General features: G+C 52.6%; 1 protein-coding gene across 2 annotated transcripts in view; it reads left to right on the plus strand.

Moving 5' to 3' along the window:
* LAMC3 (laminin subunit gamma 3) overlaps positions 1–15794 on the plus strand; it is a 66813-nt gene that overhangs the window by 47181 nt on the left and 3838 nt on the right. The window contains exons 18-27 of one of the 2 annotated variants that reach the window (XM_043469864.1): positions 1491–1632; positions 2867–3072; positions 3439–3515; positions 4704–4838; positions 6342–6489; positions 7998–8147; positions 10409–10511; positions 12723–12922; positions 14193–14339; positions 14427–14526. In XM_043469864.1, the coding sequence (XP_043325799.1) occupies positions 1491–1632; positions 2867–3072; positions 3439–3515; positions 4704–4838; positions 6342–6489; positions 7998–8147; positions 10409–10511; positions 12723–12922; positions 14193–14339; positions 14427–14526 (1408 nt within the window). The remainder of the gene's footprint in view (positions 1–1490; positions 1633–2866; positions 3073–3438; positions 3516–4703; positions 4839–6341; positions 6490–7997; positions 8148–10408; positions 10512–12722; positions 12923–14192; positions 14340–14426; positions 14527–15794) is intronic. The other variant, XM_043469865.1, reaches the window with a different exon arrangement.

Here is a 15794-nt window from a genome sequence, read left to right on the forward strand (position 1 = left end):
GGCTGCACCTTCTGTTCATTTCACGCCCCCAGCGAGCGTCTGCTCTGTGCTGGGCGCCGGGAAGGGCCCACTTATCCTGAGCCCTTGGTCTTTCTGGGACCACCGGCCACCTCCTTCTTGTGCCCACCCAGTCATCTGGCTCAGCTCTCCCCTCTGCCCTGTCTCGGCCCCTGAGTGGGCAAGAGAAAGGCCCTGACCGTGTGTCCTTCCCCACTACCAGGCCGAGGTCTCACAGTTACTCACGTTCAGTGGGGATGAGAACTCAGATGGCCCTTCGTGGGGAGGGTCAAAGGGAGGGCGATGCTCCTGCTGGGACACAAGTAGAACCTCAAGGAGGGAGGTGACGTGGAGCAGGTGTCAGGAGCATGACCTCTGGACCCCAGGAGCATGACCTCCAGCCCTGTTAGTTGTCATGTGTCCAAACAGGTGACAGCCTTGGTAAGCTTCAGTGGGTCTCTCTGACTCCAGAATGGAGATAGTTCAGACCTGCAACCCCTTTCCTGAAATCAGTGAGGCCAGCTTTTGGAATGATGGATCTGTAGAAAGATAGGATGGTGTGTGATGGATATTGGGTACCACTCCCAGCAGTGCCCGGGCCAGCTGCCCTAATCAAACCCGTTGATACATCTGCAGGAACACAGGTGAATATTCACACCAAGAGGGTAGATAAAGATCACAGGTAGCCTTGTTCAGAATATTCACACCAAGGGGGTAGATAAAGATCACAGGTAGCCTTGTTCAGAATATTCACACCAAGAGGGTAGATAAAGATCACAGGTAGCCTTGTTCAGAATATTCACACCAAGAGGGTAGATAAAGATCACACCAAGAGGGTAGATAAAGATCACAGGTAGCCTTGCTCTAAATGAGTTCAGGGATTTTTTTTTTTTTAAACCTGATTTTGCCATTCTATGTGGAATGGAAATCTTTGAGGATTTTCAGAGCATTTTGGACTTCAGAATCAAGGAGAGGGCTTGGGACCTGTATCCCCAACCCCTTAGGGTGGTTACAAGGTGAACGTGAGCTGGTGCGTGGCTGATGGTCACTCGCACCTGGCTCCTAACGAGTGCTCCATAAATGCATTTGTTGTTCATATGATTGAAAGAACGGGGCTAGGAGATGGAGCAGAGCACTGTCACTCCGTCTGCAAGGATCACATGTCTGCTCCATGCCAAGTCCTGGGAACATGGCAGGACAGACAGAAATCCTGCTGAGGCTTCCCTTCCCATCCCCCCTCAGCAGGGCAGAGGTGTGATTGGCTGAATGCCAGTAGGTGCCATGGGTGTGAGAAAGGAAGGGTCAGCTCCAAGGATGGGGGTGGGTATAGTAGGTTCTCAGAGGTCCAGTGTATCCTTAGCTTTGAGGCCTAGATTCGGATTGGAGAAGGCAACACTTGCAGGGACGGCAGGCCAGGCAGAAACCAGCAGAGGTGTCCAAGCAGGACTTGAGGCCACCAGCCTCACACCCGCTTCCCTCCCTGACCCCTCCAGGCTGCCAAGCTGAAGGCCAGGCTGACCCTGATGGAGGGATGGCTGCAAGGGTCTGACTGCGGCAGGCCCTGGGGACCGCTGGACATTCTACAGGGAGAGGCCCCACGGGGGGACGTCCACCAGGGCCCCCACCTGCTGCAAGGTACAGTGAGAGGGCAGAGTGGGAGACTGGGAGGCCAGGGGAGGGGGCTGGCTGGTCAGGTGCCCACCTTAGAGCCCCTCAGTCTGGCCTCAGGATGCTTCGAGGGCCCTGGGCTCACCCCTAGGAGAACTCACTTGCTGGGAGAGCCTGTCTGACTTCCCCAGCTGCGTGAGCCCCTCCTGCCATGCAGTCCTGTTGCCCCACAGACCTCTCTTTCAGTATCCCTTGCCCTGTTGTATTTTGTAGCTTTGTTAAGATCAGTCTCTGACTACAACCTCAGTCCCCATGTCCCCTGCACCACCTAGACTGTGCCGGTAAACTCAGGGAGGGCAGGAGTTGGGTTCATTCACTGAGTCAGTCACTCAAGGAATGAACATTGAGGCGCTGTCCCAGGTGCTGAAGAGGTAAAGTTCCTGCTGTCTTAACTGTTGGCCATTTTGCTCACTGCTGTATCCCCAGCATAGAAAAGTGAAAGTGAAGTTGCGTCCAACCCTTTGTGACCCCATGGACTGCAGTCTACCAGGCTCCTCAGTCCATGGGATTTTCCAGGCAAGAGTACTGGAGTGGGTTGCTATTTCCTTCTCCAGGGGATCTTCCCGACCCAGGGATTGAACCCGGGTCTCCCGCATTGTAGGCAGATGCTTTACCGTCTGAGCCACCAGCATAGAAAGTCAATGGTAAATAAGAATCAAGACTGTCATTAAGTCGAGGTGAAATTTGGCCCTGGCACACCGATGGGGGCGTCAGAAGCCAATTGGCTATTTTGTCAAGGTTTAAGTTCACAAGCACCTGTCCTCCCGCAGCCACCACAGGTGAGCTGAGCACCAGTTTGCCAGACTCACGAAATAGGGAGGTGTCAGATGCTGTGCATTTAAATGTCCACTCTGAGCCATGCTGTGAATTATAGAGCTGACTTGGTGGGGAGGGTTTACTGCTCTTTCGATTCAGGAATCGCTCGCTGTGGCTCTAGAAGGCCTGGCTTCCTTCCAGTCCTTCGTCTGTGGCTCACTTCCTGCGTGGGGGACCTTAGGTCATGATCTGCCATCTCTGGGCCTCAGCCTTTGCATCTGTAAAATGCGGGAGGCTCTTCCTTTGGAGCCACTGCTCAGGCCTGGTGAGGAAGTCGAGCTGGGCCCAGGAGGAGTGGAGGCCACAGTTGGGGCACCTTGAGGCTGTGGGCTTTACCTTGAAATCTCGACTGCTCTGTGACCCCCGGGCTGGGGGCTTTCTGCAGGGGCCCAGGAAGCCTTCTTGGAGCAGGTGACAGGCCTCGAGGGTGCTGTGAAGGCTGCCCGGGAGCAGCTGCAGGCGCTGGGCAGGAATGCCCACTGTGCCCAGGCTGGAGCAGAGAAGACCTGCGTCCAGCTGGCGGATCTAGCAGCAGCACTGGAGTCCTCGGAAGAGGAGATTCTGCATGCGGCCACCGTCCTCGCAGCTCTGGTACCCTAGGGGACCCCGTCCCCAACCCCTCCCCTTGACTGAGCCTGGGGCATGTCCCCGCTTTGGGAGGCTCCGTTTTCTCATCCACAGAATAGCGGGTCACACAGTGGCTCCTCTGCCCATCCGGTGAGATGATGTTTGCAAAGCACGAGGCATATTCCAAGTAGACAGTGAATGCCCAGCCAGTGTTACTCTTGTTTCCAAGCTCTAGGGCTCCGCCCACTGGATGCTGACTCTGCAGCTGGCTCTGAGCATTTATACATTAAGTGGCATGGCCCAATTCTGCCCAATAACTGAGCCAGATACCGCCCTGAACCTTCAGGGACGGGCCGTCGGCTCCCTCCGACTTCCTTCTTTCCTCTAAAGGTGATTCCTCAGGAAAGGCTCGGCCAACCCACCAGCTGGAGCCAGCTGGCCACAGAGGCGCGTGCCCTCGCCAGGAGGTGAGCCCCCAAGCCCCGGGAGCTTGGTGAGGTCCTGTCCACAGAACCATGAAGGGGGGCCAGCCCTTCCCCTGAGGGCTTCCAGGGTGGGGGCCAGCCCCATAGGCGTCCCCACCCCGAGAAGCTGGAACCATTGAGTACAGGACTGTATGGTGGAGGAGAGCTGTGCAAGATGACAGCATCTCTGAGCCCAGAGACGTGGGGGTGGGGGGCGGGTGGAGCTGCTCTATTGAGGTGTAATTCTCACGCCATGCAAGTCAACCATTTAAATTGAACAGTTCAATGGTGTTCAGTATATTCACAGAATCGTGCTATTATACCATCCCCACAGTCAGTTTTAGAACACTTTCCTCACCGCCCCCCCCCCCAGAAACAAGTCCCATACCCATCAGACATCACTCTCCATTCCTCCTCACCCTCCCCAGCCCCTAGTAACCACTCATCTGCTTTCTGTCTCTATAGATTTGCTAACCTGGACATTTCATATACATGGGATCATACACGTGGTCTTTTGCATCTGGCTTCTATGACATAGTGTAAATTTTCAAGGCTCATCGTATTGTACCTGATGTCAGTACTTCATTCTTTTTTTTTTTTACAACCAAATAGTATTATTCCATTGTTTGAATATGTCACATTTGGTTTATCCGGTCATCTGTTGATGGATATTTGGATTGCTTCATCCTCTGCCTTTAAGGAGCAACTTAAGATCCTAAAGACACAAGCCCTAAAACAATGTGTCCCTTTGGCTGTACTTTGCCAACTGTAGGTCCATTTTATGGATGAGCAAAGAGACTCAGAGAAGTGAAGTGACTTGCCTAAGGACACCTGATTATAAGTGGTAGAGCCAGATTCAAACCCACGCTGTCTTGACCATTCTTTTCTATGCTGTCTTTATTAGGGTGACCATATAATCTATTGTCCAAACTGAGATCTTATGTGTGATGAAAGGCCCCATTATTCATTTTGCCAGGACAGCAGGCATAAACCCAATGTAACAGGAAGAGGGGCGTGGGTCCTCTTCCCAACAAGTCTTCACTGCCTGTCAGGCACAGAGGGTAAAGGAGCCTGGCCCCCATGGCTGTACTGTGTGGGATGGTGAGAGTACCGTGCAGGGGGTGTGGGTTTGCATCCAAGCCCCCTTCCGTGTGAGCTCCTGGTGATGGTCAGGTGGGTATTTTCACACAGCCACAGGGACACCGCCGCCAAGATTGAGGCCACGGCTCGGAGGGCCCTGCTCGCCTCCAACACCAGCTATGCGCTTCTCTGGAGCCTGGTGGAGGGCAGAGCGGCCCTGGAGGCCCAGCAGGAGCTGGAGGACAGGTGAGGCCTCCCAGGTGTGGGGAGGAGCCTGGGTTGGCTTCCTGGGGCCCACAGGGCCTGACCAGAGGCCAGTGGTTCCAGAAACGCCTTCCTTCCCTTGAGTACTGATGGTCCTTGGGTTGGGGTGGGATGCCCGGGGTCTGCTCGGTGGTGAGTTATAGGAACCCACTCATGCCTGGAGGAGGAAATGGCAACCCTCTCCAGTATTCTTGCCTGGGGAATCCCAGGGACAGAGGAGCCTGGCAGGCTACAGTCCCTGGGGGTGGCAAACAGTCGGACATGACTGAGCGCACACACTCAGCCTCTGGAGAGAAGGGACGAGAATGTGAAAGGAGGGTCCAGGGCAGCACCTCCTCCCCCCACCACACCCCCACAACTTCCCCCCACCCCAGGCCCCTGGGGAGTGCCTCTCAGGCACTAGCTTTCTTCTTGGCCCCTGACTCTCTGCTGAGGAGGGGGTGGCCCTCTCCTATCCCCCTCATTCAGAGGGCCAGCGAAGACCCACCAACATCTCACTGAGCCCAAGTGGACTTCCTAGATGAGAGACTCTGATTGGCCCAGCTTGAGTCAGGTGGCCCGTCCTGAACCAATCAGTTTGGCTGGGCGAATCACGTGACTCAGTCCCAGAGGGCAGGGGCGCTGGTTCTCTAAACAGGGATGAGGGATGGGAGTGACCTCAGGGGGTGGCTTCCCTCATAGCTCAGTCAGTAAAGAATCCGCCTGCAGTGTGGGAGACCCAGATTCAATCCCTGGGTCAGGAAGATTCCCTGGAGAAGGAAATAGCAACCCATTCCAGTATCCTTGCCTGGAAAAAAATCTCATGGACAGAGGAGCCTGCCTGGTGGGCTGCCGTCCATGGGGTTGCAAAGAGTCAGGCATGACTGAGTGACTAACACTTTTTTTCTCAGGGAGTGGTCCACTCCAGCAGTACCCACGGTTAGGGGAGCTGGTGGCGGTGGGGGCGGTGGGGAGCAAGATGTGGACAGCTGGACTGGAAAGCTATCTTAGTTGGTTGCTTATAGCACTTTGGGGAAAAAGGCCCCCAGAGCCATCATGCGACCCAGGGATCTCTCTTTACCTGGAGAGCAGCGTGCCCAAGGTCACCCAAGGGCGTTAGGGCCTGGGCTGCTATCCCTCTGCCAGTGCCAGGCCTTTTCCTCTTGGAGATTCATCCAGAGAAGCCAGACATTCACAGAACGTGTGACTCTCAAGTGGAAACCAAGCGGGAGCCCCTTCAGAAAAGCGTGAATGAATTAAGTGAATGGAGGAACAAGAATACAGTGCTTCTGCAGCCTTTTCATTCATTAGAAAGCTGCCAAGTAGCAGCCAGCTTCTGAGGCCAGCTGCTGGGTGCCCACTCCACAGATGGCGGCTCTGCCCGGGAAGTCGCCAGAGCCCTCTTCCATAGGGGCTCCAGTGGGGGAGGCGGGGGCGGCCAGGCCAGCGATCTGGAGGGACAGCCTCCACCCACTCACAGGCCACCCTGCCTCTGTCTCCTCCCAGGTACCAGGAAGTACACGCGGCCCAGAAGGCGCTGGGCACGGCCGTGGCAGAGGCGCTGCCCGAAGCTGAGAGGGTGCTGACCACCGTGCAGCAAGTCAGCGCGGATGCAGCCCTGCGCCTGGCCTCACCGGCCGCCCTAGCATCACCGGTCAGCTCGGCTGTCCTTGGAGCTCCGCGTGGGGCGGGAAGCGGGGAGAACGTGGCGGCTGGGAAACCAGTGTGGCCCGGGCAGAGGCAGATGACGTGGCTTATTTTTAGCTCGATAGCAGTTGATTAAAAGATAGGGCAACCTCCATGGCCTGGCAGAGTGCCTGCCTGGCACAGAACTCAGCCAATCTTAGTTATCGAAAATAATATTAAGGCCGAGGTCCCTTCTCCGTCACAGTGGCATTGGCAATGACACCAGACAGACATGGAGTTAAATCCCAGCCCTGCCACTCAAGTTCTGTGACCTTGGCCAAGGACCTTCCCCCTCTATGCCTCAGTTACTTTGTCGGATGGAGCTCACCCTTCAGGTTATTCCTGGGCTGTATCCATCAGGGGCGGGGAGGGGATTCATGGCTCACTTCTGGATAAATCAGTTCATCAGGACTTCTCAGTAATCCTGAAATCCCAAAACTGGGGAGCTGAACTTAAAAAAAAAAAAGACTAAACATATAGAAGTGCATCTGGGACCCATCCGGTTGGGACTGATGGGCCCCAGGCTAAATGCTCAGGGTCTTTGGTTCTCCCGCTGTGCATAAAAAGGAAAACACCAGTAGTGACATGTCTGGCCCTGAGCGCTGCCCCAGATACTCCTGAAGTTGTTAGGTAAGAAGCAGTCCCCACACGACAGTCTGAATTCAGAAGTACAGGTTATTGGTCCTCTCCATTAACACGTTTCCCCTGCCCAGAGTAAAGCTAGACAAAGGGCCAGTTGGGTTGCACTAGATACTGGTTTTCAACCCTCATATCCTTAAAAGGAGCCCCACCTCAGATACTCAAACATTCCTAGGAATCACTCTGCTTGCCTCAAACAGACAAAACCAGGAAGTTAGTGCTCAGCTAGGATTCATTTCTGCCAGAGAAAAAGAAAACAATCTATTGAGGATGTTTATCTGACTGGCTGTTTCCAGGTATAAGATTATGAGTAATCCTAATCTACCTATAATTGGCGGCTTCCCTTGTAGCTCAGTCAGTAAAGAATCTGCCTGCAATGCAGGAGACCCAGGCTCGATTCCTGGGTTGGAAAGAATCCCCTGGAGAAGGAAATGGCAACCCACTCTAGTATTCTTACCTGGAAAATCCCATGGACAGAGGAGCCTGGCGGGCTACAGTCCACGGGGTCGCAAGAGTCGGACACGACTTAGCGACTAAACCACCACCACCACCTACAATGGACCAACCTGTGTACTTAATTCAGGATGGAATTTAGAATCAAGTGGGAGGAAATGCAGGTCAGGAAGATCAGCTGAGTTGCCTGAGGCCACGCTTCTAGAAATTGCTGGGACTGGAATCAGGCCTCAAGTGACAGGTTCTCCAGCCTGGCTTCTCTCACGCTGGCTCCTCTGCATCTTGGGGGTCCATGTGCAGCCTGACCCACCCTGTCTCTGCCCCTGGGCTTCTCCCATCCTGCCCCTTGGACCTTTCTTGACTGAGCCCTCCGTCTCCCGGCAGCCTCAGAAGTCCCAGGCCGAGGCCGTGGGCCTGAAGGTGCAGACGCTGGAGAAGACGGTCACATCGAGAGAGCGCATGGTGACCGAGGCTGCCCGGTCCCTGCAGGCCACCGCCCAGGCCGTGCTGCAGGAGATGGAGCCCCTCACGCAGGTGGGCTCTCATCCTTTGAGGCAGCACCTGGAGGAAGTTGGGGCTGCCCCAGGGCTGATCTGGGGTCCAGGGCTGCAGGGAGGGAGGGGCAAAGACCAGAGCAGTTCTTTCTGCCCCTCCAGTGCCTCCCCCGCAAAACTCCAGACAGCCTCAGTTAGCATCTGCCAAGGCAGGGGGTCCTGACCGCATGAGAAGGAGTTAAGGTGTGAGAGGAGGCAGGATGACTAGACAGACAGAGCACCAGCAGCAGCCAGGGCGGCACCTCCCACCCTACGCGGTATTAATTACATCTGGGAGGAGTCTCATTCATTCAGTCTTGAATTTGTTAGTTCACTTGCCAGGTATTTTAGCGAACACCTACATCACTCCAGCGCTCAACCCCACAGTTGCCAGCCCAGACTCGGAGGCAGTGCTAAGTAATCAAGGAATTCAAGAATTATGGGGTGAATTTAGCCCAACCCAGTGGTTTCCAACCTATTGGAGTATAAGCACCCCTTCAAGTGGTTTTTTTTTCAACTTTTCATCTGAAAATAATTTTAGACTTAGAAAAAAGTTGTGAAGAAAGTACAAAGAATCCCCCTATACCCTTCACACAGATTCCCCTTCTGTTAACATTTTACCTAACCACCTTATAAAGATCAGAGTAAGGAAAGCAGCATGATAGTTACACAATGAGCCTGATCTACAGACTTTATTCAAATCCATCATCCACTTATCCCAGCAGTGGCTTATCCCACAGACATCTTTATTGTCCTTTTAAAAACAAGGCTCGGGGGAGAAGCTTGCTGCCAACATCGGAAGAGCTGGGCCTTGTGCCTGTCACACGCTGGGCGAGCTGTGCTGTGTTAGGATCTCCTGGGGTGGTACTCGTTGACCTAGTCCATCCCCCTGGTCCAGGAAGCAGATGAGACCACAGCAGGGTCAGGACCAGACCCCACTGTGCAGTGATTGGCCCCAGCACAGTGCCTTCCACCTTCCTCTCCCAGGAACACCTCTGCCAGGCATTTGGAATAAGACTTAAGACATGAGGGCTCCCTGGGCAGCATCTGGTAGCGCTTCAAACCCACATGATTGATTGATTGATTGATTGACCGAAATTCATGTAACGTAAAATTACCCCGCTCCTTTTTTTTTGGCCAGGCCATGCAGCATGCAGGATCTTAGTTCCTTTACCAGGGACTGAACCTGTGGCCCCTGAGATGGAAAGGTGGAGTCCTAACAACTGAACCACCAGGAAATTTCCTAAAACTACCCGTTTTAAAGTGTACGACACAGTGGCATTTAGCACACTCACCAAGTTGTGCAGCCATCACCTCTCAGTTCTGAAACACTCATCACCCCAGAAGGAAACCCCCGAAGGGAAAGCTTATACCCATTAAGCAGTCACTCCTCAGCCTTCCCTCCCCCAGCCCCTGGCAACCACCAATCTGCTTTCTGTCTGTAGATTTCCCAATCTGGACATTTCATACAAGTGGAATCATGTGATATGTGCCTCTTTGTGTCTGGCTGCTTTCACTTACATAGTATTGTCCAGATTCATCCACGTTATGGTATATATCAGCACTTCATTCTTTTTCATGGCTGAATAATGTTCTACCATGTGGATACACCACATTTTATGTATCCATTCATCCATCAGATCCATTTTCTTTTGAGGATCCAGCCTTACTTATTTAGTGGTGGGCTTCCTTGGTGATTCAGTCAGTAAAGAATCCATCTGCAATGCAGGAGACCTGGGTTCCATCCCCTGGAGGAGGAAATAGCAACCGACTCCGATATTCTTGCCTGGGAAATCCAATGGACAAAGGAGCCTGGCGGGCAACAGTCCATGGGGTCGCAAAGAGTCAGACATGACTCTTAGCGACTAAACCACTACCATCACCTTATTTAGTGACAGTGGGGAAGAAACTAATTTCCTAGGAGTAAAAGTTGTATAAGAAACAGATTCTCCATTTCACATCCTCTTGCTGAGATACAGCAGCATTCTGAAAAGAAACTTTCAGTCATCCATCTTTCTTTTAGTTCTTAGGTTCCAGTGTTCCTCTAAGATATTGTGGGACAGATAAACTCTTGGGAGAGACAGTCAAAGTTTAATATTGGAAGAGTAAGACAAATCAGGTGGTCCTGGTAAACAGCATAATTCAGTGTCCGTTTTGGTGCCCTTTGGGGACCTTGTATATGTGGGTTTGGTGCCCACCTGACCCGGCTCTGCCCAGCACACCTCCAGCACCATCTGTTCAACCTCTCCCGTCTCTCTCCAGCTGCACCAGGAAGCCAGAGCTGCCCTGACCCGAGCTTCCTCGTCCGTCCAGGCTGCCACGGTGACTGTCACGGGAGCCAGGACTCTGCTGGCTGACCTGGAAGGTATGTGTGCCCTGCTTAGCCCCAGGCTCATCAATGCACAAATGCGCATGACAGACACCAGGGATCGGGCCTCACCCTGGGCAGGCCTGGCTGCAGGGGCCAGAGGTCCAGTCACGTGAGCATGAGCCAAAGACACCGTTCCCTCTGCCTCTCAGGACCTCCCTTTCCTGTCGTTGCCTGTCCCTCCCCATCTCACATACCACTCATACCACTCACCCGATGCTTGCCCACATGGCCATCCGTCATCAGACCACACACACAACCCCTCAAGAGCAGACGGGAAGAGAATCTGATGCCATCAGCTGTCCATCCCTGATCCAGGCCACTCTGGCTCGGGGTCCTGTTCCTGGTACAGTAATGGCTGCCCTGGTCCAACGTCCAGTGGGGCTATGGGAAGGGATGCAGTGTTTCTCTTTAGAAGGGGACATGGGTTGATGCCAGTCCAAGTCTCTCTTGAACTTTAGGAAAATGAGGCCAAGAGCCCTCATTTTATAGATGGGTAGACCAAGAAAGGAAATTCTGCTAAATGAAATGTGGAACAGCCCTTAGCCTGTAACTGTTCTGCCAAGAGAGGGTTTGTGTTCAAATAAGTTTAAGAAATGGGACATGCTATAGATCTCTCTGAGGCCTTGCAGTGCACACCTCAGAATACTAAAGGCGCTGAGAAATCCTGCAATAGAGAAACCAGGTTCACTTTTTTTTGGCATGCCTCCACAAGGCATGCGGGATAGTTCCCCCACCAGAGATTGAAACTGTGCCCCCTGCAGTGGAAGTGCAGATTCTTAACCACCAGACCGCCAGGGAAGTCCCCCCGGTTCACTTCATATAAACTTAGTTGACATTATCCCATAGCATTTATCGACACCCTTTAGAATTAGGACTCCCCAGCGTGCCCTTTAAGAAAGACCAGTTTTGTGTACAAGAAGCAAAATAGATCTAACTTTTGGATTATTCTCATAGAATGATTATGTACTACTATGTCCTTGAAAATTAGAAGGTTTGATTCTTTTTAAAATTTTACTTTGTCTACCATGTGGGGCAGCCCAGAATGAGATGGTTAGATGGTTAGATAGTATCACCCACTCAATGTACATGAATTTTTATTTTTTTTATTTATTTTTTTATTAGTTGGAGGCTAATTACTTCACAAATGTACATGAATTTGAGTGAGCAAGCTCCAGGAGATAGTGGAGGACAGAGGAACCTGCTATAGTCCATGGGGTTGCGAAGAGTTGGACACAACTTAGCGACTGAACAACAACTATAATCAGTACTCCTTAGGATAAATTTCCCTTAGAATTTGATCTGAAAGGAAAGGGGAAAGTCTTTCTTTCTTTATGGAGAGACACTACCTTTTATTAGATAATAAAATCCGTGTGAACTGTAGAATTTCCCCTTTTGTCTTGGCTGCTAGGAGGCTAACTGGTAAACAGAGCATCTGGCCCTGCACTGTTCCGGCCCTAATTTTCTGGCCCGTCTCACTCCTCCTCGTCCTTTGAGTTACCTCCGGCCCTTGTTTTTTTCACTTTAATGGTCCAGTTGCTCTATCATGATAAGCTGCCTCAAAGCCCCAGTAGAAATGTGTGGTCCATAAAAACAAAGAACTGAATGGATCTTTCTATATACTGGGCTGTGGCTCCCATCTCCACTGGCCCAGGCATTGACAGCCATGTAATCCTGTGACTTGTAAGTGGAGTTGGCCCAAAAGTCCATTCGAGTTTTTCCATAAGATGTTCCATAACCCAAACAAGAGTTTCCCAGCTGGCTCAGTGGAACAGAATTCGCCTACCAATGCAGGAGACACAAGAGACTTGGGTTTGATCCCTGGGTTGGGAAGATCCCCTGGAGGAGGAAATGGCAACCCACTCCAGTATTCTTGCCTTGGAAATTCCATGGACAGAGGAGTCTGGCGGGGTACAGTCCAGGGGGTCACAGAGTCAGACAAGACTGAGCATGCACTCACACAACCCAACTTTTTGGCCAATCTGATATCATACTATCACATGAATCTTTACACTCACAGAGCAATATGTCTCATCTATGTTTCTCCTGGGTGATCCTGAGAAGTAACACACACAGATCTTGTGTGTCTCATTCCTCTGCTCGCATTGTCCAAGGGTCTGGGGATGGTCAGCTTCTGGTGGTGACCTCTTGCTGGGCTCTCCAGGCGTGGGCCCAGCCCTCCTGACACAGCCTCGGCTGGGTTTACAGGAATGAAGCCAGGGTTTCCTCGGCCCAAGGACCAGGCCGCGCTGAGGAGGAAGGCGGCCATCGTCCAGGACAGGATCCTTGCAGACTCAAGAAAGAAGACCAAGCAGGCAGAGAGGGTGCTGGGAGATGCGGCTTCTGTCTCCTCCAGGGCCAAGAAGAAGGGCAGGGAAGCTGAGCTGCTGGCCCAGGACAGTGCCAAGGTCAGGGCCAGGGACGTGACCCCTGGGGCTTCCCTGTCTTCTGGGCCCGGGGGAGGACTGGCATAGAGTGCCCTTCTGTGGGGCACCTGCCCGCACACATTTGCCACCTTCTGTGTGCAATGCTGAGCACTCTGCACTCACCAGGGGCTCACAGGCGCTGAGCTCTGGAGCTTCACATGGGTGACCCTGTAGATTTCGCATGACATAGGTGTCACTGCAGTCCCCATGGGACAGGTGGAGACCCTGGGGCCCAGCCTGGTTCACTAGCTTCAATCACATGAGCAGGACTCACACCTCGGTCTGTTGGACGCTACTCCCTAAACCTCTCGGCTTTTCTTGTTTAATTGGGGCCAAATCTGAATCGATGTGAGTCTCCCCAGCACCATCACTGGCTTTGTTGCTTGGCTCCCAAGTGAACTGCGTTTATTTTTTCAAGTGCATTCTTTTTAAAAGATTAATTGACCTGACTAAGTGGGGTCTCAGCAGCTCTCGGGGTCTTTCGTTGCAGTGCACAGACTCTGTAGTTGTAGCACTTGGGCTTCAGTAGTGTGATACTACTTATCTTATTTGGACTTATTTGCTCCGAGGCCTATGGGATCTGTTTCCTGACTGAGGATCAAACCCATGTCCCCTGTATTGCAAGGCAGATTCTTAACCACTGGACCACCAGGGAAGTCCCCTAAACTGCCTTTACAGCTGCCTAGAGAAAGTGCTAGATTTGCAGGAGCCCCCCAGGCTTGGTTTCTGGTCCTGTCGTTTTGATTTCGGCCAGCTCCTCTCCTCTGCAGCTCTGCACCCCATCTGTAAAATAGCTGGAGTTTCTCCTCAGAGGAGAGATGGGTAGGGTCCAGCGACCTGCACTGTGCCAGCATCCGGTACATACCTGTTGAATGAATAAATGAATGAATGAACAAACAAATAAATGATCGTGAAGTGATGAAGTGAAGTGATGACCACTTGGCATGATGACCATTAATATCCTTTACCTCTGTAAGGACTCTCTTGGGGACTTTGCTGGCAGTCCAGTGGTTAAGACTTCCCTTTCCAATACAGAGGGTGGGAGGTTCAGTCCCTGGATGGGGGGCTAAGATCCCACATGCCTCGCAGCCAAAATAGAAAAGAAAAAAAAAAACCCATAAAATAGAAGCAATATTGTAGTACATTTAGTAATGACTTCAAAAAATGATCCACATTAAAAAAAATAACTTAAAAAAGGAAAAGAAGGACTCCTTCCACTCACCCTCCCCTCTCTGCTGCTGCCCACCCACAGCTCGCCAAGGCCTTGCTGAGGGCGGGGAAGCAGGAACACCGCCGGGCTAGCCAGCTCTCCAGACAGACGCGGGCGACCCTCCGACTGGCCTCCCGGCAGCTGCTGGCCTCAGAAGCGCACAGACAGGAGCTGGAGGCGGCTGAGCGGGTACGAGGCCCCACCTCTTTTCCTCCTGGTCCCGGGAACCAGCTGGGAGCCGCTCAAGCTTTTCCTCTCCCTCTGACCCCCCAAAAGGATGGTGCTGGGCTGAGCCAAATGGAACGGCAGATCCGGGAGTCACGCATCTCCCTGGAGAAGGACATCAAAGTCTTGTCAGAGCTGCTCGCCAGGCTGGGTAAGGAGACCCCAAGGCCGGGCCCTGGTCCCCTGGGTCCCTGGCACACCTCTGGGATCTTTCTGTGAGGTCCAGTCCAGGGGAAGGTTGTCTCCTCCTATCCATTGCTTCCCCCATCCTGAGCCTTGTGATCAATTGCAAGCACTTGTAACTGCTCCAGGCCCCCTCACATAAGGCAGGGTTGGGGTCTAGAAACAAGCTCACTTTGTGCCTCCAGGGGCTGCTAGTCAGGAGGGGGAAACATTCACTACCTGCACAACACCTGTAGGCACCAGGTGACTGGATCCGCCCTCAGTGGTTGAGGATTTCAGAGAAGAAGAGAGAATGTCACAGGAGCAAGCGTGGCACTGGGGACTCCGTGCTGGCTTGGGATCAGATAGACCAGGATTCAAGTCTGGCACTTTGCCTTCCTGGGCTGTGAGAGCTTGGGAAAATCACTCACCCTCTCTGAGCCTCAGTCACCCAATCTGTGAAATGGGGTCACAGCGGGTACTTTACAGAGTGCTCGCCACACTGTGCGGTGTGTGCGTGCCTGTGTGCTCAGTCGCTTCAGTTGTGTCCAGCTCTTTGTGACCGCGTGGACTGTAGTCCACCAGGCTCCTCTGTCCATGGGGTTCTCCAGGCAAAAATACTGGAGTGGGTTGCCATGTCCTCCTCCAGGGGATCTTCCCAACCCAGGGATCGAACCCAAATCTCTTACATCTCCTACATTGGCAGGTGGGTTCTTTACTGCTAGTGCCACCTGGGAAGTGGGATGAGTCAGTAAATCGTGAAGGGGGCAGCCCCCAAGATGTGGAGCCCTCGAGCAGGAGTGAGGGGCTCAACTGCCTAATAGCAGTTAGGCTGAAGTGCTAAACTTCAGTGAATTTCAGGGAAGCAGTGGCTTCGCTGGTAGCTCAGTTGGTAAAGAATCTGCCTGCAATGCAGGAGACCCCGGTTCAGCTCCTAGGTTGGGAAGATCCTCTGGAGGAGGGATAAGCTACCCATTCCAGTATTCTTGGGCTTCCCTTGTGACTCAGCTGGTAAAGAATCCACCTGCAATACAGGAGACCTGGGTTTGATCCCTGGGTTAGGAAGATCCCCTGGAGAAGGGAAAGGCTATCTACTCCAGTATTCTGCCCTGGAGAATTCCATGGACTACAGTCCATGGGGTCACAAAGAGTCGGACACGACAGCAACTTTCACTACTGAAGTGAACAGCATGCCGTTTTAAAACACACAAAACATTAAATTTGCCATTTTAACCATTTTTCAGCATACATTTCAAT

The sequence above is a fragment of the Cervus canadensis genome, chromosome 5, assembly GCF_019320065.1.
Source record: "Cervus canadensis isolate Bull #8, Minnesota chromosome 5, ASM1932006v1, whole genome shotgun sequence".
Classification (NCBI taxonomy): domain Eukaryota; kingdom Metazoa; phylum Chordata; class Mammalia; order Artiodactyla; family Cervidae; genus Cervus; species Cervus canadensis.